Here is a 24,431-nt window from a genome sequence, read left to right on the forward strand (position 1 = left end):
ACATTTTTGAATTTACAGGATTATGAAAGCTGCAACAACAACATTATCATCTGGGTGACTCTGGCCCTCCACATTCATCCAGTGCATGTGTCGCAGATGAAATTCAGTTTTTCTGTCTCAGGCAAGCCTACCCACTGCTGCCTCCCGGTGGCCTCAATGGCACCTGTAACATCGCAGTCATATTTCCCTTCAGATCCTTGTCCCGGGGCCCAATTGTGGTAACAGCCAGAAGTCGACTTAGTCCAGAACCAAAAGTTAAATTTACAAGTGTACCGTAGACCTATCCAAACATGAAGTGATGTGGCGTTCTTTGCCGTTTCAGCCACCTTCCCCTGAATGTCTTTGCTGCTAATGTGGACAAGGTCAATATGGTGCTCCCTGCAGTAACCCATAGCTTCAATCCATGTCATATTTTCTTGGATTAGTATCAGGTTGTCTTTAAGGAAAAAAACAGAGAAATAGTTCTTCATTCATCATGGAAATGTATGCAAAATCAACACAAAGGCACATGCTAATTTGAAACATACCTGTTGGAAAACTTTGACTGTTTTCAGTTGGCTTTAGAGTGGAGGACGGTGTAGTGGTCTGGGCTGAAGTCCCCATCAGTGTTGATAGTGTAGAGGCACTGTCTGTGGTCACTTGTGCAGTAGTACTGGGAGGTTGCTGTGTAGGTGTCACAGTTGACATTTCTGTAGTTGCATTGTTGAGCTCAGTATTTGGGGTACTTGACACAAGATCTGTTGTATTTGATGTCGTCAGGTTATTGGTAGTTGTTGCTTCTTTGGTGGTAATATTAGTAGTGTGTGATTGATTGGTAGTAGCCAAAGTTAAAGGATATGTTACAATCACATCTTGAGATGAAGTGCTTTGAAGAATCGTCCGATTTGCTGCCATCTGCTGTGTACTTGTTTGATATGTGTTTGTTGGAATTGATTTCCTTGCTGTAAGAGTAAGTAATGAATTAATAAACATGGATTATAGATGTAGCTCTGTTGTGTCCTGTGGCAGGTCACAAAACATAATATAATAACATAAAGATCGCTTTGCTTACCCCCACTGCAAACAAAAAAACGCTTGCCGCTGCATTTCAGGTCATTCCACCGCCCTTTATCTTTGAATATAGCAACAACACAATCCTGCCCACGAATATTGTTAGGCTGACTGGGTTTCCAGTAACGGAATGATGTTTTGCTCCCATCAGACCACTTCCAGGAATCTTTGAAGAGGCCAATCCACACATTTTGTGATGCAGACACATTATGTACTGCCTCATTCTCTTCTGCTGACCGTATGCTAATTAGATCCGATGACAAGCTCGAGAAATATCAAAACATTCTGCAAAGTCCTCTCCGAATGAATACACGGTTGAGGTTTAGCACATTTTTCATTCACTGTTTGTCTCTCATCGACCAGGAGGCGCTGTCGGGAGCATCTTCTACCCTCTTCCCTGTCTTCAAGGAGCCGGCCTGCTGAAGAGAGAGAAGAAGGTGACCCGGGTTCAGACACTGGTATTCCAAGAATATCTCAGTAAGTTCTACTTTTAACACGAATCCCAGAATATACTGTAATTCTGGGAATAAGAAGTAGGTGGTGTAGAAGTCGAACATTATGTAGACAGAAAATACAGCACACTGTTTAAGTCGAACAGATTTCATCATCACTTTTGTTGTGTTTTAGTGCTACCAATGCAAATTTTTTGAAATGCTTGCATGCTTAATGGATGATAATATCCAAGAAAATCCCTCAGAGCAGCACCTTGAGTTCTCTAAGATGTGTCAATCAAACGTTCATGCCCCCAAGCAGGATGGGGAAGCAACCTCTCACAGACCAGTAGAGGAGGTTCATGCATTTTTATGGGCACAGATTCTTCACATAACCTGTTGTGACTTGTCTAATGATTGTTGTGTCTTCTCACCAGGAATATTGTTTGACACTTCATGACAGACACGCATACATACACCTGGTTGATGGTGCGCACTGTTCAGCAGTCATTTTTACAGCGTGATGGGGATTGTCTGATTCATGTCGCTAACCCTGTCCGTACCCTGACACACAACTCGTTGGTCCAACATGTCTTTATGGTTTGGGGATCAACACACGATGTGTAAATCCATTTCATGGATGGAAAAAACGCATCAAACCATTTGCTTCATGGCTCATATCTTCAAAAACAGGTTATAAAATCTTCAAAACACAGATTAATCTCATTCCATAAAGTTATAAGAGCTGAAAGAATGAATTCATTAACCCTTCAGTCGATGTACAAACGACAAATTTGCAACCATTTTAATAATTCATTAATCATTTCAGTTATTTTTTTAAATGAAAAAGTCATACCCTTGCTGGTTCTTCTTATATGTGAAGATTTGCTGCTTTCTTTCTATTTTATATCATAATAAATTGAACATTGTGGGGTTTTGTAATGTTGCTCGCATAACAAATTAGTAAATTGCAGTGGCAGTCTTCAGAGTGTGTGCATCAACTGTCGGGGCACATCGGAGCTTCCTGAACTGTTTTCAGTTGGAGCTCTCACCACCTCAGCACAGGCTGGTGCACAGAAACGCTCTGTTGAAATATCATTATTTTACAGACACACATTATGTCCCCTTGGCAGGAGAAGATAGCGAAACACCAGTAGAGTGGAGCCAGATTAAATGAAGTGGAGTGAAATTCTTCAGCTTCAGGAAAAGCAATAGGGCTGTTCTTTGAAAAGGCTATGAGCGGAATGAAGAGCCCTGAGAGACCAGAGACCTTAATGAAATTCATTGCAATGTATTCTGACTTGGCATTAAATTGGGAAAAGGCGTGTCAAAATTACATACTGTTCAGTAGACCAACATTTCTGTATTAAAAATCCTTTTTTTAATTGGTCTTATGTAATATTCAAATTTTGTGAGATACTGAATTTGGGGTTTTCATTAGCTGGACGGCATAATCATCAAAATGAAAAGAAATAAACGCATGAAATATATCACCCTGTGTGTAATGAATCTATATAATATATGGGTTTCACTTTTTGAATTGAATTACTGAAATAAATTAACTTTTCGATGATATTCTAATTCATTGAGATGCACCTGTATGTTAAATAGAAACGTGCACTAAAGAGAATATTATGCTGCAGTTTTTAGACACTAAAAAACATCCATGTCAGAGGCACAAAACATAAAAGCATGCAGAGTATGTGAAATACATAAATCAGTCAGACACAGCTAAACAACAATAAAAGACAAGCATGCAGGTAGATGAGGGTCGACCGGCAATTTCAAGACAGACAGACGAGGGAAAGTTCAACACGGACAGAGAAGCAGTTACATTCTAGTGCTGACAGAGTTGGGTACTAACTAACCATTTCTTTAATTGAGCTTTAAATTAACTGTATGTTTGTAGTTCTCTAATGGACACTGGTTTGACCAAATCACTGATACTTTAATGTCACTTGGTATCGTCACCAGAAAGAGAATTTGACAGCACCTGTCAAAAGTGATTTTGGTCACACTACACTATAACAGTAAAGTTATTGAATATTATTTCCAATAAAAATGCACTAAAATTAATCAAAGTCATATTTTTTCAAAATAGCAGTTGTAGTACAACAAGGAGGAGCCCATTGATGTGTGAAGTGATTTTGGTCATGCTACACTTATCAACAGTAAAGCTATTGATTATTATTTTCAATAAATATTCACAAAAAATTATCAAAATCATATTTTTTCAAAATAACACTTGTAGTACAACAAGGAGGAGCCCATCGATATGTGAAGTGATTTTGGTCATGCTACACTTATCAACAGTAAAGCTATTGATTATTATTTTTAATAAATATTCACTAAAATTAATCAAAATAATATTTTTTTCAAAATAGCAGTTGTAGTACAACAAGGAGGAGTCCATTGATGTGTGAAGTGATTTTGGTTACACTACATTGCATGACAGTGAAGCTATTGAATATTGTTGTAGTAGGTATTTTCCGCATTGCACTTTGTAGACGGTCCCTGCGCACTCGTCTCGCAGCCGGCCGCTCATTGAGACCAATGCAGATTGTCCAGCTCGGAGGAGTCCGTAAGACGGCCCGTTTTAATTCAATTAAGGTTGTAGCTTGTTGTCTACCTCACTACGGTTACAGGGAGGTACCGTTTGTATTTTAGCAACGTTTCGTTAACGATTTATTGAACCGGGAAGTCCGAATCTGTCAATATCTTTCTAACTTTACCTAAGTGCTAAATCCCTTGTGTAGACTAAATTACTATCGCCGGTGATGAGTGATTTATTTATTCATGCTGTGCGTCAGATCGCATTCCTGTAAAGTGTGCGATGATATCGTTAGCCAACATGTGTCTTCTGCAACGTCCTTATTCTCTGATTATAGCTTATCCTCTTCACTTGATTCTAGCCGAGGTTTCAAGACCGTTTGGTCCATACATTACGACACACAGTGCATTCATATTCGCTTTATTGGCAATCCCATCTTAACATGTCATTCATGGTTTTAAAAACGAATTTAAAAAACGTTTATTTTATGCGAAAATCTACAAATTCTCGATCACATCGTTGTCTGAATAATCTTTCTCTCTGAATAGTTGTCCTAAGAATTTAAGTATGTTAATCAGGACCAAATTCTGACACATACAAAGTGTAGTAAGGCTATTTTATGGTTTAAACTTTTCAAGCTTTGATAATATTCAGACATTCTTCATATCTAAATTAATGTAAAAAAAACACAGGCACACACTACATTTTGCAGTCTATGGTTTCATTTATCAGAAACATGTATACAATATACTGTATTCAAAACAATATCACAAACAAAATGGTATACAGTATATTCCTTGTTTGCTTGTTTATTAACTTAAAAAAGTTAGTGACAGGACTTCTTATTGAATTTTATGACCTCTTTTCCAGACTTTTTGCAGTGTCTGCATGTTCATATTGTCTTCATGGTAAAGTCTTATAGTATATTTCAGTTTTCTAATACACAAATCAAATACGGAAGAGAAACACATCCTCTTGAATATCATTTAAAATGTTTCTGTTTTACTATTGTTAAATTACTAGGAAAATAATATTTTGTGATACTTTAAAGTATATTAGAAATTGTCTGTTGCTTTGTCTCATATCATATTGTCACAAACGTCAAATGTGTGTCATAATATGAAAACTGTAACAAACCTTTAAGGAATTCTAATGACAAAAAACATTTTGAGTAAAAACTGATCTGAACAACTTGGAGATTTGTTGTTTTTAGAAAAAGAAGCCAGTGCATCGAGCAGTTCAGGACAAGGGTTTATTCAAATATACTTTGTCAGTACAAAATATGTCACATAATCACACAAACAGTTATTGCACTTATGGTTTTCATAATTATGAAGTCACTGAAAAATAAATCTGATTAAGGAAGTTCCTAATGATGACATGGAAACATTCACTAAATCCTGAATGCATTGCCCAATTGTACATTTGATGTTACTTCCCTTTTGTAAACAGATCTGCTGACACTGATGAACCAGCAGATGTTGACATGCTGGCATTACTAGTTGATTTCTACAGTGTGTTCCTGGACGTAGACGATATAGTGGTGAGTGTTGTCACCCTGGGTGAGGACTGTCAGGGCCTCCAGGCCGTGCGCGTCCTCCACAACCATCACCTGGTCACCAGTTAGATCCCCGTCTGCATTCACCACCATCAGCTGGTTTGTGCACTCGCCGCCCTCCTGCTCGTCAGCCACAGCTTAACGTCAACACTTTGTTGTCACCACTCACAATCACCCGAGTGGTCACTCACTCAGTGACAATCACCCGATGTGGTGCTGTTTACCTGTTGTACAACGGTGACAGTGCCTGGAGCCATGGCGACCATGGAGGTGACGGTGTTGTGAGTCTCTGAATTGAACACGGTGATCTGCTGGATATCAACTGAACATAAAAGAGACATTTATTGTAATGTGTTACATAGTACATGCAAGCAGGAAAAACAAATAAAAAAGGTGTGGTCTGTTGGTTTCTCTGTATCGACTGTATGTTCATCCCTGGTGCTGTTGTTGTTGTTGTTGTTGTTGTTACCGTTGTCCTGCAGGGACGCTACAGATACTTCTGTCAGCTGCTCTTCATCCTCCACAGGTATGAACTGGGCCTCTACTGTCTCCCCCACCTGGATATTCATACAGATTATGTATTGTCCTGAAAATACTGATGCTCTGTTGAACAAAAACGATTAATACTTAAACTATATGCTAACACTGTCGAGCTAGCAAGTTTTTCCAGTAGGATTCCAATTTGTGATATTTTAACAGGTTTTAAGTTTCTTAACCCTTTGATACACAAGCTATGCAAACCCCTTCTAAGACACAACATGGGTCAAAAATGACCCGTATTGACCTACAATGTTATTTCATGCACGGCTGAGGGTTTCTTTGCTATATTTTTGGAAATCAATATATTTCATCATTTAATATTTAAAGTATTCATTAAATATCTTGTTTTTGATTACCACAAATCCTTATTTTAATTTTTCCTTTCTTAATTTATGAACTAAAATAGTTTTTGTATTTTTACATCAAGTTTACACGCATGGGTCAAAAATGACCCATGTATGTAAGTGTGATAAAAATTTGAAAAAGACACATTATAATAATGATTTTGTTAAAAATGATTATTTTAGCAGTGATTTGGACGAAAGAATTACACATTTAATATTTGAAATGTTTACTTTATCACACTCACACATAACATACACCATACAACCGATAACACTGATATTGAACTGTAAGTGTATCTGTAGTGTTACTGTAGTGAACTGTGGTGAATGTATAAAATGAATAAATAAAAGAAAAGAAAACTGATTCAATAAACTCATATGGGTACAGTGCAAATAGCCATCTTAGTGCATACATGCCTCACAAATGACAATCACATGTTTGTGCTAATTGCACACAGGGCTGGTGCACTTTGAACACCAGCTGCTGGCTTTTCGGTCTTTGACAACTTCTTCACCAGTATCCCTCTGGCTGAGAAGCTCCTTGAGAATAACCTGACCAGTGTTATGATGCCTTAAACGGGGCTGTAATGAATTAAAAATTAGTCTTAATTCCTCCCAAGAGTGATATTTTTTTAATTTGTTTTGCTAATTTCTTAGAGACTTGAAGAGTTTTCTGCCAAGTATTTCAAGTGAACTGACCTTTTTTCAGCAAAATCGTTGGAGCACCCCTCCATGATTTGGTCTCAGCGACAAAAATGAGACCACTGTTATCACTGTTGCCTGCAATTCCAAAGGTTTGACATTTTGAACACAAAGACCATTGCAACTTGCATTTAAACATGATTTGTGCCATCTGAAATAACTCTGATTGCAATATTGCCATTTCCCTTACCATGACAAACAAAACTTCTTTGGGTCCCACAGTCACTTTCAATCCACTCTCCTTGTTGATCCATTGCTGCACATGCATCTTCATTCTTTATTTGTGGTTCTCCTACCTTCCATTTAAAAAAATCCAGTTTTTGATCAGGCCAGGACCAATGCCACATCCACACTTCGCTAGTCTCTAGTCCTATCCAGGCTCTGGCAATGGTACTTGGAACTATACTGATTAAATTATCCATATCAGTTGAGTTGTGAACTGTTGCTAAATCAGTGTACATCTCTCTGCAATAGGTCTTTGCTTCAGTGTAGGTCTTGCTCATGGTAATTAGGTGAAAATCTGAAGATCCCAGAGTAAAGGAGCAAAATCCTGTGAAATTACAGGTAGCATGTTACCGCAGGTTGAATACCAACAATTAAAAACAACAACAGTCTTGTCTTCACAAATAGCCAACCACATTCATACATTTGCATCATAAATTATGATATGAGGAAAGCATGCATGTAAGGTTCAAACCTGAGATAAAAAGCAGATGCACTATTCGAGTCCCTTTTCTCACGATCCATCTGTTTTCAGTCATGATCATGGCAAACAGCAAAACAGAAAGCAAGCTTTAACCAACTAGTAAGTTGCTATAGCAGCTGTGAGCAGCGCAGTGGTTTTAGTAAGAATGCCACTTGGCTTGTTAAGAGACACCTCTTCAGTAGTTACAGAAAAAGCAGTTCCTCAAGATTCTTTCTCTCTTGCACATACTGTAAGGCACGCGGCTCATTAGTATGACATTATATGAAAACAGCTACAGCAGTGGAGTACTTTTGATCTGTTTGATTGTCTGTCATTATTTGGCAACAGGTTGCGTCAAAAATATAATTACATTTTATGCTCCGGACTGGATTAAAATCACTGATCAGGTCAGGTTATGTAAAAATGACCATGGATTACCTAACACATATAAATCTAAATATCTCAGTTGGTGGAGAGCATTAACAATTAATCATATGGTTGGTGGTTCAAGTGTCCATGATCACTGCACTGATCATGTAGTAATCATATTCATTCCATAAATGGGTGTGAATATACACTCACATGGATATTCATTTCTTTGTGTCTATTTATTCAAACGTGAAATGAATCCATCTAAGTAAACAAAAACATTATTGCGATATTGCGGTCTGTTGGATCCCATTTAATGGAAATGTTAACTTTTCAGGAGGCTGTGTCTAACTCTAACTACCTAGAGTTGTTTTCATAAACCAGTTGTACTGTGCTGACAAAAAGAACATTTTAAATAATTTCACCATGTGTAAAGAAAATGTAAATGCTGCTTAGTAGAAATTGTCGGACATTTCTGTACCCAGGGGTTTAAAAAGTGTTGGAACTAAATAAAAACTCTACTACATGTACAAATCATTCTTAACCCCGAAAACAAGGAAGTTCAAAGACAAGACACAAACGAATACACAAAAGAACACTGTGTTAAATACTGGAGATGGTGAAATAAAAAAGTTGTGCAATACTGTATATTCCCCTCCTGTCAAAGGCAAACGCATTCCTTCTTCTAGATGTGGCTGTCCAAGAGTTTGCTCAGATTAGGTCTGCTTTGCCAAAATGAGGTACCTGAGAGTTTTCCACGTAGGAATCTTGTGTCAGAGTATTTACTTTACATGTAATTTTCCATTACTTCTTCCTGAATGTTTCATGTAGTGGAGTAGTTTTTTTTTTTTTTAGTGCCATTTACTTAATTTCAGAACAATATAAGTTATAGCAAACAGTAAATATAATTTTATTTTCATAATTTTCATGCAGATGTTTAACTATTTCGCAACAGAAATCAGCGTGTCCACATAATACATCTCGATGCGCATATGCTGCAGGAGTGTCATATGACAGCGCTGTTATGGGTGGTCCCATGAGACATTTTGGCTCAAGGGATACTGGCACTGAGCCACCATGGCATGGCCTGTAAACAACAACAGCGTCAAGTTGAAGTAAACTGGATCTAAGTGTCGGCCTGTTGTCGCTTGGTCTGTTTACAACGAGTACCGTGAAGTTGTTTTTAACAATGCGTCGAAGGTGTGTCTGGTAAGTAATTCCAACCTTCAAACGACCATGAGCTGTTTTGTCATGAACCGCTTCCTCAGACGATCACCCTGAACCGAGCATTACGCTAATCTTAGCTATATTAGCCAAGTTAGCTGTAATTGCAGCTAACAGGCTAACGTTAATCTTAGCTAGTAAGTACGCAGAAACCACTGCGCTATTTGTGCCGATTTATTGATGTTGTTCGATGACCGTCGAGCAAACAAGCGCCGCATTTATTGAACAGTAACTGGGTATGATTATTTCTTAGTTTCACGAAACGCTACAGAATGCAAAATACGCCAGACAGACGCATGCCAAAGCTAATGTTAGCTGTCGCTAGGGGGGCTCGATCATTTATGGTTTGATGCTAATGTTAGCTAGCTCACGGTAAAAGCAAACGTAGGACCATATTGGGCGATATGTTACGGTCCATTGTACTAATTAATAAAAATAATCACGGGCTCTTGCGCGTTTGTTTGCGGTTAACAACGACAAGCTAATGTCGTTCTCCACGTAGTAACGTTTATGTCAACGTTACTGCAAATGGTTAGCAACATTGAGTAAACGTGTAACGTTATTGCGACGCCACAGGAAGCTAGCTAACAAACACTGACTAATGTAAGCAATTGTTGATGTAACGTTAGCGTACTTAAAGGTTCCTTCGGGTTGAACACGGATTCTTACACTTGCTAAATCGCAATGTGTTTTCCTCAAATTCGACCAATTTGAACAACACAAATCTTGTAAAACAATATGGATTTTAGGCTTCCTTTTAGCTAACGTTAGCTAAGAAATGGTTCCAACCATATTCGATTAGCACGTCTCTGTATGTGCGTGTCATTTAATGTGTCGGGTTGGTTTTAGGGTCTTAGTTTGGTAGATGCCTTGACGAAAGTTAATCGTGAGCAAATGTGATAGTTAACGTCACTGTGTCCTGAAACTAGGGCTACCACTCACGCTTATTGTCACTGGTAACGTGATTCAATTTTTCTATAAAATGTCAGAAAACAGCGAAAAATACCATTACATTTAAAGTCCAAGGTGTTGTTTAGTCGGACCAGCAGTCCAAAATATACCCAAAGATATTTAATTATTCAAAACCGAGGAAAACGTCCTCCTCTGTGCCAGAGACTGATGGGCAACTATCCTTGAAATATGACTTAAATAATTGATAGATTAACAAAATAGCTGACAAGTAAAACTACCAGTCACGACAAAGGCAGAGGTTATCTACAAGCTCTATCAGAAGAATTAATATTGTCCTTTTGTGTCTCCCTCAGATTGATATCCTTCAGACGGGACCTCTTCCTCCACCCTGGGTAGCTTACTAGCCATGTCCTCACAGCAACCCAACAGCTCAGCCTCCAACAGCCCCACCAACATCTTGGGTTCTCCTTTCTCAGTCATCAGTCCCTCACTTAACTCCCCAGGGGTCTCACCCTCACTCGGATTTGGACCCATCAGCAACAGTCAGGTAACTGACTGCCGTAATAGTCTGTGAATTCATGTTACGGTGGGCTTGATTCTTGTATTTACGGGATTAATCTGCTGTAGTTGTAGGGTACTGGTGTATGGGCAAAATTGGATAATGCAAAAGGTAGTGTTGTAATTTAATATGACATGTAAATAACCAAAGTCATTTGTTTGGGTTGCTTTGTGGGTACAGATCTCTTCTTCAGCACCTATATCAGGGATGCACTCAATCAGCAGCTCTGAAGATATCAAGCCTCCCTTTGGCCTGAGGCCTATGCCATCTCACAGCCCTGGAATAATGTTGTCTCAGAAACGCATGTGTGTCATCTGTGGAGACCGCTCTTCTGGTGAGTGAGGGCTCTAAGAGCAGGATTAGCAGTAGTGAAACATCAGCTGTAGATGGTTTTATTTAATTTTTAGTGTGGATTATACCCTACTGTCAGATGTTTTTGCCTGTGTTTCCTCAATATTTTGAACTAAATGGATCTCACTCCCCGTTGCTAATAAAAAATATAAAATGTTTTGTCAGGCTGTTGCCTTCACGTTGGTGTTTTGCTTGATTTTTTATTTTTTCCCCAACAGCATTTAACTTTACCTTTTTTCTGTTTTGTTATTTGTGTAATTTACAGGCAAGCACTACGGAGTGTACAGCTGTGAGGGTTGCAAAGGTTTCTTCAAACGAACTGTACGCAAAGACCTTAGCTATACCTGCAGAGATAACAAAGAGTGCCTGGTCGACAAACGCCAGCGCAATCGCTGCCAGTACTGCCGCTACCAGAAGTGCCTGGCCATGGGCATGAAGAGGGAAGGTACGCAAGCAGCAGGGTTGCATTAGAAATTAAAGTGCATTTTGAGAGCCTGTTTGGCTATTGAAGGTTTAGCAACACGTTTTGTCGCGAGTTGTCATACATGCAACTATACAAAGGTGACATACATTGGAGTTTTCAGCAACATAGAGTTAATACACATTTTTAGAACCATTTAAACATTGGCAGTCCATTAGATTTCTTAGAATGACTAATTATGCTAAAGGGCGCCCACTTAAATTGATTAGGTAATATTGGATTACTACTATTCCTGGCGTAGGTGAGGGTGGATGCTTGATTAGATAAGATAAAGAGTAGAGACGAGTGTATTGGGGCTGGTTTATATAACTAACCCCTCTCCATCTCTTCTCTTCATTTTCTCCTATTCTACCCTTTCTCCATCTTTCAATAGTGATCAAACATGTAAAGTGGATAAAAGAAGATGGAAAAGATGAGGGATGGATGAGTATGACATGAAATCTTAAAGATATTGTTTTTTTATGTTACTTATAGAATTAGCCTGTTGTATTAGACATGCAAAATTATCCCCTGGAAGATTCTTGTGTGAAAACGTACCCCAGAAGTGATGGAGAGCGAGGATTGCTGTGGCGTAGTGCCTTGTGAGGATAGACTGCTCTGTAAAGCGAGCAGCCAGACAGCAGTCATTCTCTGCTCTGTGACTGTATTTTAAATCCGATGGAGTCGATCGGTGTTGAAGCAGCACGAGGTGTCTAGTTAACGCCGCCACAGGCCACAAGGTCAGTTTAAAGTATCTTATATAAAAGATACATGTGTTATGAGAGGCGCTGCCTCTTCACTATGTCTGTGCAGCTCCAGATGTATGCACATAATGTTTGTACACTGCTCTGCCACCAGTTAAATCACCATGTCCGTTTGTAATGGCTGCACTTTGGTCAGTGTCTGATCTGCTAGTGAGATGGGTAGATTATAAGTGTTTATCAGGTCTGTTGTTTTTTTTTCCTGATTTGATTGAGAGAAGTCAGAATATATTGGATTAGACAACAGTGCCTGTTCTTCCACCTCACTGAGATCACAGTCTCCTTTTGGGTTGCTGTAGACAACATAGAATCTCTCTCTTTTTTTTTACTGCCATTTCGTTTTTAACAAACCTCACCTGCTAGTGTCCGTTGTCCTCATTGAGCGTTGTGCTGTTAAGGCAGCACCACTCTAGAGTGATGCTGCCATTTCACGTGGGGTGGGAAAAGCAATAGATTGTTTTAGATGCATTGTTGTTCTGTCTTTAACAATTTAGTATTCGATTTAGTTTCATTAAAGTAATGCATGTAAGCTAACTGGCATGTTAATAACAAACTCATGCATGTGACTTCAACCTGCCAGTTACTTTACTTCTGCTGATAGTGGAAGTAAATTCATCTGTCTTTTGTCATGATGGATATTAATTATGTTATTGTGAGTGTACTACACAGTAGAACAAGTATGGAAATGAAACATGTTCAAAGAGACTTTGAGAAACATTTTAACTCCCTGAATTAGAATGGAATGTACCAAAGATTGCCCACACTGCAGTTTAAATTGATAGCAATCCGCTGAATTCAAATCTATTTTTGCTGTTATGATTATAGTTTTTATGAAGACAGCAGATAATTTGAATTTGACTTTGTTAGTGCAGCAAAAACCCTGCCAACAGATAGGGTATTTTGCATAATATCCCTCTTCAACCCATAAATTCATCACTTTTCATTTTATTCATTCTTCAGTATTTATCATCATCTCATTCCTTGTATTCCCCCCCCCCCCCCCACCCCCCCCACCCCCCCCACCACTGTTTCCTTATGTCTCGTCTGACGCAGCGGTCCAGGAGGAGCGCCAAAGGAACAGAGAGCGTGAAGAGGGGCTTGAGTTCAGCGTCGGAGTGAATGAGGAGATGCCCGTCGAGAAGATTTTAGAGGCAGAAACTGCTGTGGAGCAGAAGACCGAGCTTCACTCTGATGGTGGTTCTGCAGGCAACTCGGTGAGTGCTTCCAACACGGCAATCAATCGATTTATACAAGTCACTGTGTTTTGCAAAAGCATGGTGGCTTTGGGCCTCTTGTCATTAGAATAACCTAATTAAAAACATGCTCTGATGTACAGGCTTACTGTTATTGCTGGAAGTTTTGGACGTACAACTTATAAAACATGATATATTGTTTGGTTTCAGCCCCATGATGCAGTTACCAACATCTGTCTGACTGCGGACAAACAGCTGTTTGCCTTGGTGGAGTGGGCAAAGAGAATCCCTCATTTCTCTGAACTGCCCCTTGATGACCAGGTCATCCTCCTGCGTGCAGGTACAATTGAGCAAAAGAGTGACTCATTTGAAACTGCAGCTTCCAACTCAACATGGCCATCAGCTCCGCGTTATGTCTTTGCAAGTTTATCAGAGGCAGATTATCAACAATGCCAAGGCCAAGGACACTGGGGGGCTTCCCTAAAGATAGTGCTGTGCAGAAGTTCTTCATACATTTAATTTGCACATATGGAAAACTCTAAAATGAACCACACAGTGTTAAAAGTAAGAACGCAAGGAAATAATGTTTGTTAACCTTTTGCTGCTTTTACATCAAATCTAAGATAGAAAGCAACTCCAAGGCAACTTGAATATTAACATCTGTGAAAACTCCAAGCGATGGTGATATTGTTGATTTTTTTTTTTTTTCGTCTGTTGACGTGTCAGGGGCACAATGGTGGACAGAGTTCAGGTTCCAACCTCAGGATGGAATTTTGCACAACTCAAAGACTTCTCCTTTAAAACAGCTTTTCATTGTGGGTGTAGTTTCACCTTAAGAACCACTGAAAGGTTTTGACTGATATTGTTACTGACCAGGTTAATTGTATCTCATCCGTCAGGGTGGAATGAGCTCCTCATTGCCTCGTTCTCCCATCGCTCCATTGGTTTGAAGGACGGAGCTCTCCTGGCCTCTGAGCTGCAGCGCGACAGTGCACACAGCGCAGGAGTTGGAGCAATTTTCGACAGGTGCAACTATAGAGACACAAAACTGCCCCGCATACTCAAAAATATATTGCAACTAATGCCTTTTGTCTAATTTTTCACAAACGTATCGTGTCTGTGTAATGACTGGTTTTATTTAACACAGGGAGAGCGTGCAGAGTGCAGAGGTCGGCGCCATATTCGACAGGTAATGTTCCACTTTTATGATATTTATGTTTGAGTCAACGAAAGGAGTGTAATTTTCTCATTATGCTCGTTGTATTTTACACTCTGAAACCTTTTCCAAAATGTCTCATTATTTAGGGTTCTCACCGAGCTCGTCAATAAAATGAGAGATATGCAAATGGACAAAACGGAGCTGGGCTGCCTCCGAGCCATCGTCCTGTTCAACCCAGGTTTCTATGCAATGCTGATATCTAAAAAAAAAAAAAAAAGTATGTATTGTTAAGCATCTCACACCTGAGTGAATGCACTGTCTATATTTCCTTGCAGATGCTAAGGGGCTGTCCAACACTGGCGAGGTGGAGCTCCTCAGAGAAAAGGTCTATGCATCATTGGAAGCCTACTGCAAACAGAAATACCCAGAGCAGCAGGGAAGGTGAATGTCCTCCACGATCACAAGCTCGGCTTGTTTTTCACTCTACTGCATCCGTGTGACGACGTAGAATGTCAACATCAAACATGATTTGGTTTATCGTTCATCTTGTCCAACTAAATGATGCCTTTTTTCTTAACTCGTTGCAGGTTTGCTAAGCTTCTTCTTCGACTGCCAGCACTGCGATCCATTGGCTTGAAGTGCTTGGAACATCTTTTCTTTTTCAAGCTGATCGGTGACACACCTATTGACACTTTCCTCATGGAAATGCTTGAAGCTCCCCATCAGTTGTCATAAATAGGAAAGGCGTACTGTGGTTAGGTTGAGATAGCTGAAGTCTGGGAAGCTGGAGTGGGACTGGAGTGGCACTTTAAGTTCTTTGAAGATTTGTCAATTTGTCTCACTGCTGTCTGGGTTACACTATTTTACTGCAGCACAGATTTGCTCTTCAGACCAAACCGAAGGCTTGGCACGATCTACAAGCTGGTGCTATATGTTGAAATAACTTCATGAGTAACTATGGTTTAAACAAAAAAGTATTTTTAAAAATGTAAACATATACATATTTCCCTCACAGGAGCTATAATTTGGGTATAACTTTTTATATAAGCTTTTTAGACAAAGTCTAACATCAAGCTTCAGTTGTTTCTCCAACTGAACTGATCCCCAAAACCTATTTTTTAAAAGGAAGGACACCTGAATCATGTGTAATGCATTAAGGAAGCAGTCTTCTTTTTTTTTTTTTTTTTTATCATTTTTAAATCAAGCCAGCTCTAAAAGAATATAATTGTACCAAACAGTCACCTTGAGCGGTGTCCGAACGCAGCTCTGAGTTTACTTGTATCCATTGCAGAAGATTAAATCCTAACGGTGACCCTGTGATAGAAGACGAGTCGGCGGTCGATGCTGTCCGGTTTGACTTGTCCGTGTTGATTGAGGGATCAGCTTTATGTGTCTGGTAATATACAGTTAGTGTTGTTTACTTCTTTGCCATTTTATAAATCGAATCACTTTGTGGTTAACGATTAAACTGCACTGCACACTTGCTATGTACTATTTCTAAAACACTTTTAAAATATTGCCTGGCCTTTAAATAGTCAGGCGTATGTATTTTGGTGCTATTTCAGTAATAATTTGACATAATTGCAGATGCACACCAAGCCACAAACCTAAGAAAATATGCAAAACTGAAAATCCCTTTGTTAATCTTTGTTAAAAATGTAGCAATATAAAATGTTAACTGCATAAGAGCTTTCTGCCTGTCAGTCATTCAGGGGTTTTACTAAGTAAATCGTGTCTGGTGGAAAGGGAATACTCCATTTTGTAATTTATCTATACAATTCAAAGGTACTGTGCAAAAATGATTGTTCAGGGAAAATGTATATTGACAAATTTGAATTATGATCAGGATATACAATTCTATAATTCTTAATATGTGCCCTTGTCTTTAGTTATCAGCTAGAATAAAGCAGAACATGTCTTGGGTTGCACTGGATTTGCTGAGACTGTTTCAGCTGATTTTTTATTTTTTGTGCTTTTTTTTTTTTTTTTTTTTTTTTTTCTTAATTTTTTTTTCCCCCCCCCCCCCCCCCCCCCCTTGTAGGTAGTTGTGTTGTTCGTCGTTATGTCTCCGCAATTTATTAAAAGCAAACCATAATCACATTTAGATCCATAACACCTGTGGAAGTATAGGAATTGTAAACAAGACCAAGTGAGGTCTGTATGACGGCCATGTGTAAACCCCAGATGAGCTATATTGGTAAGCTTGTCATCAACCTCTATATGCTCTTCAACATAAAGTGACTTGAAGCATGGGTGGTGTGGACTGAAAATAAAGAGGCTTAAGTTTTCTTTTGTCTTTTTCTTCCCCAGCAGTGTTGGATACTTATTTATGCAAAACCATACAATTGAAAGGTCGTAAAAATAGTCATAAAGATGTTTTAATGAGCCTTCTATTGTATTTGTTTTTGACATATAATTGAGTCTATGTTGCTGAATGCTTTTCCATCACAGTGGATAGATTTTCCTTGCCACGATATCAACTGAAATGATATTTGTTTATGTAGCCGAGGCTGCTTCAAATTGCTAGCACATCAGTAGTTTCAAAAATGAAACTGGGAAAACAGCGTGACAAACTGAGATGGCCAGTAATGCCAGTTGAACTACACATGGATTTGTCCAGGTTTCATTTTAACTGAACAGGCAACGGGATGCAGCTAATGTGCATATCCAATCCGTACCATACTCGGACGTTTAATGACATTCTAAACTAGGATTTTATTTTGTGACATGAGATGACATTTTATGACACACAATCCTATGATTGTTTTATGCATGACTTTTTAATGACTTACTGAACTATGTTTACAACAAACAATTTTTGTGACTTGCTATAGTATAGTCCATCGTGTGAAATAGTAAACTATAGATGGACATGGCATTATATGAATACTAAATTACTTTATTTTGACATTTTTATAACTGACTTTTATTTATTTATGACATGCTACACTGACTTTTTTGTATCTTTTGCTGCCATTCTTTACTGTAACTTTTTTGACTTTTTGCAATATACTTTTCAAAATACGAGACTAACCTTCTGACCTTTATTGACATACTATTTGCTTTACCATCACTTTTTTATGACTTTTTTTAGATCTGCTATGACTTTTTTCTTTCTTTTTTTCATGACATGATTCGGTGAGTTTTTTTTTTTTACCCAAGGCTACATAAGGTACCTGAGGCTACTTCACCACCCAATCTGATCCTGGCTAATGTCCAGTCGCAGCAATTTTCAGGCTAATCCAGCCACATGTGAGTGACTTTAGTGTCTACATTTTTACAGATCCATAGCACATGTGGACGTATAGGAATTGTAAACAAGACCAAATGAGGTCTGTCTGATGTCCATGTGCAAACCCCAGATGATCTAGTTTGGTAAACTTGTCATTGACCTCTTATGCTCCTGAACATAAAGTGAATTGAAGCATGGTTTGTGTGTCCTGCTTTTTCTTCCCCAAACATGTTAGATTTGACACTTATTTTTCCAAAACTCATTTTCAAGATATACATTTGTTAAGAAATATCAAAAAAATAGGTTTTAATGAGCCTTTTTATTATATTTGATACATGTGTTTTTGCAGTAGGCATAGACACAATAGAAGCCTTGGTTGTAAATGCACTTGTGTCAAGTTCCACAGCGATGTTATGGCACAGGCAGCTAATGTGTGGTGGGCTAATGTTAAATTAGAAGAAGAAAATGCTGAGTGCAATAAAATCAAAGGCTTCTAAGGGATGCCACAAGGACTAAAAGGTGAATTTCATCAATAAGTGTTTCACCATGTTTGTTAACTTTGCAGTCTGTGAAGTAAAAAGTTTTAATACCACAAACCCTACAGCTCTGAGAACCTAAGTGAACCTCCTTTTGTATCAAGCAGAGGTGACACATACAACCATTCATGGCTTGGTTTGCTTAAATTATATGTAGAATACTGCTTTTAGTCTATGACACACTATTCTACACATGGAGCAAAAAACAAACAAACAGAGAAACATTTGTCATTGTCATGACATGTACATCATTTTACAGCATTCCCCTTATTACTTTACACATCTATTCTGTCGTTGACAAAAAAACAGTACAATCTGGGAAACACAATGAGCTCTTCCCCTATAACTTCAGTTCTTAGAAGAGTTGCATGCTACACATAGTCTAAGGTGCTGACTCATTTTCAGTAAATTCGGAACAAAACAAAATAAACATACTGCTGGTGTGGTTTTATGTAGCTTTATCGTAATATTGCCTTAAATTCTTGTTTCTCTCAATGGCCATCTTTCCATCACAGTGTGAATTTGCTAGTGAATAGATGTATCTAGCCGTGATATATGAACTAAAATTACTATTATAAACACAGCCAAGGCCATTCCAAATTAATAGCACAATGAGTTCATCAACAGTTCGAAAACAGACCTACAAAATCCAAAAGTTAAACTGTGGGCTCCGTCCTGTTCACTACAATACAGATTTACATGTTTTAAAACAGATAATGGTGATATTATATTTTTCCATATCACTTATTATCATGTAACCCCCGACGTTCTTATTCATAGTTAGGGAATGAAGCTCCTCGCCATGTGAATAACAAACTAAGATCTCCAGTGATGCCAGTTGAACTACATGTTCATTTGGCCTGGTCTATTTTTTACTCCTACATTTTACCTAGATCTCGACTTGAGTGGAACAATGCATTTCTATATTCTACAGTAAGGCAACACGATACAGCTTATGTGCATTACCAATCCTAAATTGTCATAAATACTTTAAAGCTATCTTCATAACATACTATTTGATCCAAAACATAACATGGAAAAAAGCATTTTATTTTGCCAGAACAAGTCTAAAAACACGGATTAAAAATAAATCACAGCTCCTGAATGATGTACACTGCAGTATTATCCTCTCGCCCCTCACAGACTGCACATCTGTCGTAACATTTTCTTGATTATATGTCCCTGAAAAGATCTTAATAAATAAATGTCTCTGAAAGGCACTCTGAGATGTGCAGCTCATAGTTTCTGAGAAAATAAAACTACTGATCTCTGAAGATTGCTCACTAACGCTGTGCCTGCCTTCCTTAAACTGTTCAGTCAAGTGGTGAGAATAGGCCGCATGATGCCACAGCTAAAAATGTTGATGAGCATTAGCATGAAATGAGTGGTATTACCAGCCTCGCACACAATAACTGGACTGTTGACTGTGATCTTTAAAGTATGTCTCTGCTACATTTCTTATCCAGTCAACTAACTGACATTTGACAAAGCTTTTGATGTTCATATAGCTTGAATGTGTCCACTTTGATTAGACATTACAAACTGTGCAACTATTGATTTGCTGGTTAAACTGTTGAGTATATTTTCAGATGTCAGTGGTTCGTCAGTGTCAAGGATTTCAAACTCCATCGATACCATACTTTTACATCCAGTGCAATTGTTCCTTATTCGAGCACCTTCTTGAGCAAAATGAAAAGAAACATAAAACTACCACAGTAGTAAATAACAGAATAACCCTCTGCACAAAGCCATCTATTCAACAGATAACATTTCTTTCTATTTGTCTCTAAAGCTGCATGGCTGACACTAAAACTAAGCAGCAGAGAATGTCTGTACCACACTTTATGCCCTTTGGATTCAATCAAGGCCACTGAGATTGAAGCAAATGCACTGCCAACTGTTCTGATGCCCTCCACCTTGACAAACACACTTTTTCGCGGGTGTTTGGAAGCAATGTCACGTTCGAAGGATGATTGCGATTTAACCTTGTGAGGGAACGACATCGATGTTTATCCAGCAATAGCAAATTCTGCTCTCTGACCATCAGTTCATGAATAAAACCTTTTATCCACTCTCTTCAGGAAGCACTTGTGATAAGCCTATGTGAACCAAATGCATGAAGATGAGGTCAACTCATCGAAGCTGTGAGGGAACTTTAGTACCAAAGCCAGAGTGAGTTGCCAGTCTGGGTGTAGGCATTGGAGGGGCAGTGAAAGGGCTTCGAGACGTCCTGACAGTGTGTCCAGCTCACACCTGCATCTCTGAACCGCTGGACAAGCCGAGAGCGTTTGCCTCCTCTGTTGTCAAACCGTTCTTCAGTGTCCTCCTCACTGTGCAGCCAGAACAAAAAGTGAATTATTACGGTGTTTTCACAGGCAGGTGATTATATGGATCTGTGCGTGATAATAAATGATGCCACTTGGCCAATAGTTGACATGACTCACGTGATTTTCGGTTGGCTCGGGACCGTCTCCTCTCCCGAGGTTGCGTCCGCTGGCTGGGCCCCTGAGTGGCTGACCTTACAATCCTCTCCATGATCTCATCAGCTGTATCATCTGTGCAGTTCACCGGGTCGTCACTGGCAGAGCACCATGGGGTAACGCGCCCTAAAACAGCAAGGTCAGAATGAATAAGAAAACAACAGACAGATCGTATAATAGGGCAGGTTTAACAGAACAAGACGAAGTGTCTACCGCCTTCTAAGCGGTTCTGTGAGGTTAACAAGGCTAACATCAGCATGCTAACATTCTCAAAATAATTCCTAGATGCAAATGTTAAAAAGGTATAATGTTATAACAATTGTAACAATTCATCATTTTTAGCATTTAGTAATGCTGACAGAGTACAAGCTGTACACCTAAAACAGTACAGCTGAGCAAGTAGTGGACAAATTGAAATGTCGACCTGATCTGGTCTCCAGAGACTTTTTACTAAAAACCATCACATCAAATGTGAAACTCCTGCACCGCAGCAGGAAAAGTCAATGTGATTTATCATCTGGCAACAATTCACTATACTTTGACTGTTTTTAATGACACTCTGTTAAGGCATACTGTACTGTAACTTTTTCTGCGATTTTTTCAATGGCATATAATACTATGGTATTATGACTTTGTCATGACATGCTTTACTATGCATATTTAGGACATTTTTGTTTCTCACTATACTGTAGTAGTAGTATGTCTAACACATGTTCATGAGACTGACCTCTGGTGCTGCTGGCTCTGGTGCGTGTACGGAGGCCTGGCACCGTGGACGTCGCACTCTCTCCGCCCTGCAAGCTGCTCTTTAGTATGGCCTTCATGTTCTCATGTTCAGCTGCATCTTCAGCATACTGGATACCCTGAGGCTGAATCTCCTGTGAGTCTGATGGGGCACCGCCAAATTTACCACTCTGGAGAAGGAGGAGGAGGAGGACAAAAGGATTACAATTTCTGACATTTTATTAATAGGAGACGGTGAAACTTAGCTCGTTGTTCTGGCACTTTTAGTATTTCGGAAAAAAAGCTTTAAATATGAAACTTCATACAGTTTATTCTCTGGCACAGCACTTTCCAGCCTAAATTAAGAACAATTAGTCATTTCAAAGAGTTGAAAGTTTCACATAGACGTTAAAAGTGCTGTTTATTCTGTGACACACACGCACAAAAATCCCCATGACTGTTTGTTGCAACAATGCAGACATGCCAGGTTGCACAGTACAGCTTCCCTTTTCAGGTCTATTCATATACCAGGAAGTAGCTGCAACTCCTCCAGTGAGATTTTCTTCATACTCTAGCTGACATCATGTGGGCATCTCTTTTGTCTCTTTGTCAAAATCGTCAAGCTTCCTCATTCATGTAAGGTTATCCACACACATCCTCAGTCTGACTGATGACTTGTCCATTGTTAATCCTCGTAAATACACCCGTTATTGTAAAGTTATGACAGCACAGTGTGGTTGAATGTTAGTCACAACAGAAAGTTCACATGCACTTGTTTACACACAAAGCCACCCTCCTACCTCACTATCATCGTCATCCTCACTCTACAGAGATAAAGGAAATGGAAGAAAAAAAATGCCAAAAAGGTGTGTTGTAAATACAGTACACTGCTGGTGTCAAGTGAAAACGTGTTATATACAAAGTGACAAATATTCAGGAAACAGTTTTTAGGTTTTCAGATTGATAAACACACTACTGATTTATCTAATTGGTTGTTACAACGGTTGTAGCATTTTCTCAAATCATAAAGAAACCTGTAATCCTTGATTTGGGTTGTAAACGTTCAACATTTTGGGAAATCCGTCTCATGCCTGTACAGTAAATATGAAGCTGGACCCAGCTTAGCTTAGCTTAGCACTCAGACTGGGACCAGGGAAAAACACCTAGCTGGGCTCCGTTCGAAAGAAAAAAAATATTTGAAGTAGGGTTGTATGAGGACAGCACTCTTTGACGGGGAAGTGAACTGAAAGTGAAACTTATCTATTCAAAGCCAGCAGACCTCATTGACAAAAACAGCACAGATAAGTTTCACTTACAGTTCACTTCCCCGTTGCAAAATATTCTAGCATAAAACTTGAACGTATATAGTTTTTATAGGTGAGTCTTTCTTTTAGGTGTCTGAAATACATTTTACTGCTGCAGCCCTTCACAGCAGTCCATTGCTTTGCTTCCATGCTGGTACTCTTCTCTGCTTCTCCAAACTCTGGTGTGCCGACCTACCTATATCTGCTGTAGATAATACACTGACTGTAGATAAATACCTTATATACAACTCACTTCAAATACTCCGAACTATCCATTTAAGGTGTTGGACTTGTTATTTCTCTCTCAGGGACATCCGAAGGTTTGAATTTTCACACAGTGATTGAATTAGGGTCCTTTTTGAAGAGAGAGGGGCCCCTGCCAAGGCCCCTGCTGAGTAGCAGACTCCTCGGGGTTTAAGGGATTTTAATCACGCAGGGAGGTGTTTGCTCTGGCCTTTCTTAGTCTGCTGCAGCTACAAAATGAGATACACTAAAAGCAACTCACTGATTGTTGTTACAGTAACCTATACATGTGATTACCAAGGAACTATGCTGATGTAATTGCAAATGTATGCCATGTCTCTCAGAAAAGCCACGTTTGACGCTTTAACCAGATTATGGCTATAACTAGTGTCCAGGGATTGCTCATATTGTCTCATAGAATTGAGCAAGTACAAACTAAACAAAGACGAGGATCAGGAAATGGAGAAAGTGTATGTGCGACCCTTGCTCGTGGTGAGGAGCACTTACATCTGTTATCATTTTCCCCCTGGTCTTATTCCTCTCTCGGTGGTTGGCCCTCTTCTGTTTCTGCTGTAGCACGCGCTCTCTTGTTGTGCGATACTCCAGGGCAAATTCACTCAGGATCTTGCTAAAGCGATGAATGCTGACCTCACGTACCGCATATATCGGATGGCCCAGGAACAGCAGAAAGGCATGAAACCTGCAGATGTTTAGAGAAACATCACATCACTGTACAGAGATCCTTTGGTGGAAACAAAGTTTAAACATGCTTCAAAAAGTTACGAAAGTCACCTGTTGAGTATTCTTCGATGTACAATCTTCAGAATAATGATTCTCTCTGCACAATCTTTGAGGAAGTCTGACATCTTTTGTTTCAATGGTGGTTTCATCTCGTGTTTCGCAATGACCTTGAGGTGATCCCATGATGCTTTGCACCTTCGCTCTATCTGGGCCAGATTGTCTTGAAGCTGGTCAAAGTCCACCTAACGAAAGTATCACAGAATTGTTGAGGACTCTCTTCAGTGGATATGGCATTTCACTTACTGCTACTGGTGACAAACTAA

At 39.1% G+C, this 24,431-nt stretch overlaps 3 protein-coding genes across 9 annotated transcripts in view; 1 reads left to right on the top strand and 2 right to left on the bottom strand.

Moving 5' to 3' along the window:
* Positions 1-74: 74 nt before the first annotated feature.
* On the bottom strand, positions 75-7,997 carry LOC116386650 (uncharacterized). Its single transcript, XM_031853052.1, has 9 exons — positions 7,874-7,997; positions 7,367-7,726; positions 7,174-7,254; positions 7,046-7,056; positions 6,060-6,147; positions 5,815-5,912; positions 5,532-5,710; positions 1,163-1,314; positions 75-436 (listed from the first exon to the last, which is right to left on the bottom strand). Exons 1-9 carry the CDS (start codon positions 7,941-7,943, stop codon positions 75-77), a joined length of 1,401 nt encoding a protein of 466 aa, XP_031708912.1. The 5' UTR covers positions 7,944-7,997.
* A 1,264-nt stretch (positions 7,998-9,261) lies between these two features.
* Positions 9,262-16,722, top strand: LOC116386782 (retinoic acid receptor RXR-beta-A-like). 3 transcript variants are annotated; one of them, XM_031853296.1, is made up of 12 exons: positions 9,262-9,439; positions 10,720-10,913; positions 11,106-11,259; positions 11,542-11,721; positions 12,131-12,184; positions 13,551-13,711; positions 13,901-14,030; positions 14,590-14,716; positions 14,838-14,879; positions 14,996-15,087; positions 15,185-15,290; positions 15,437-16,722. In XM_031853296.1, the coding sequence occupies exons 2-12, from the start codon at positions 10,773-10,775 to the stop codon at positions 15,582-15,584; spliced, it is 1,335 nt and encodes a 444-aa protein (XP_031709156.1). In that variant the 5' UTR covers positions 9,262-9,439; positions 10,720-10,772; the 3' UTR covers positions 15,585-16,722. The 3 variants fall into 3 exon arrangements, with proteins under 3 accessions (XP_031709156.1, XP_031709158.1, XP_031709157.1); XM_031853297.1 differs by lacking the exon at positions 9,262-9,439 and adding an exon at positions 9,459-9,690; XM_031853298.1 differs by lacking the exon at positions 12,131-12,184.
* Positions 16,723-17,809: 1,087 nt separating this feature from the next.
* The window catches only part of fhod3b (formin homology 2 domain containing 3b), a 77,900-nt gene continuing 71,278 nt past the window's right edge, over positions 17,810-24,431 (bottom strand). For 3 of the 5 annotated variants that reach the window (XM_031853622.1, XM_031853621.1, XM_031853620.1), the window contains 6 exons: positions 24,160-24,350; positions 23,875-24,067; positions 22,621-22,644; positions 21,825-22,011; positions 21,062-21,223; positions 17,811-20,947 (listed from right to left, as the gene is read on the bottom strand). In XM_031853622.1, the coding sequence (XP_031709482.1) occupies positions 20,865-20,947; positions 21,062-21,223; positions 21,825-22,011; positions 22,621-22,644; positions 23,875-24,067; positions 24,160-24,350 (840 nt within the window). In that variant the 3' untranslated portion in view covers positions 17,811-20,864. Of the gene's footprint in view, positions 20,948-21,061; positions 21,224-21,824; positions 22,012-22,620; positions 22,645-23,874; positions 24,068-24,159; positions 24,351-24,431 lie in introns of all 5 variants that reach the window. The other 2 variants (XM_031853623.1, XM_031853619.1) reach the window with 2 other exon arrangements.

The sequence above is a fragment of the Anarrhichthys ocellatus genome, unplaced genomic scaffold (assembly GCF_004355925.1).
Source record: "Anarrhichthys ocellatus isolate YVR2014 unplaced genomic scaffold, GSC_Weel_1.0 scaffold13, whole genome shotgun sequence".
Taxonomy (NCBI): Eukaryota; Metazoa; Chordata; class Actinopteri; order Perciformes; family Anarhichadidae; genus Anarrhichthys; species Anarrhichthys ocellatus.

What these genes read in the sequence shown, in the direction of transcription:
- LOC116386650 (XM_031853052.1), bottom strand. Translation starts at nt 7,943, where the DNA reads ATGATCATGACTGAAAACAGATGGATCGTGAGAAAAGGGACTCGAATA. An exon ending in GCATCTGCTTTTTATCTCAG is followed by an intron (nt 7,727 to 7,873) that starts GTTTGAACCTTA and finishes GTAATTTCACAG; the next exon opens with GATTTTGCTCCTTTACTCTG. An exon ending in AAGAAGTTTTGTTTGTCATG is followed by an intron (nt 7,255 to 7,366) that starts GTAAGGGAAATG and finishes TTGGAATTGCAG; the next exon opens with GCAACAGTGATAACAGTGGT.
- LOC116386782 (XM_031853296.1), top strand. Translation starts at nt 10,773, where the DNA reads ATGTCCTCACAGCAACCCAACAGCTCAGCCTCCAACAGCCCCACCAAC. An exon ending in CTGTGGAGACCGCTCTTCTG is followed by an intron (nt 11,260 to 11,541) that starts GTGAGTGAGGGC and finishes TGTAATTTACAG; the next exon opens with GCAAGCACTACGGAGTGTAC. An exon ending in GTTGGAGCAATTTTCGACAG is followed by an intron (nt 14,717 to 14,837) that starts GTGCAACTATAG and finishes TATTTAACACAG; the next exon opens with GGAGAGCGTGCAGAGTGCAG.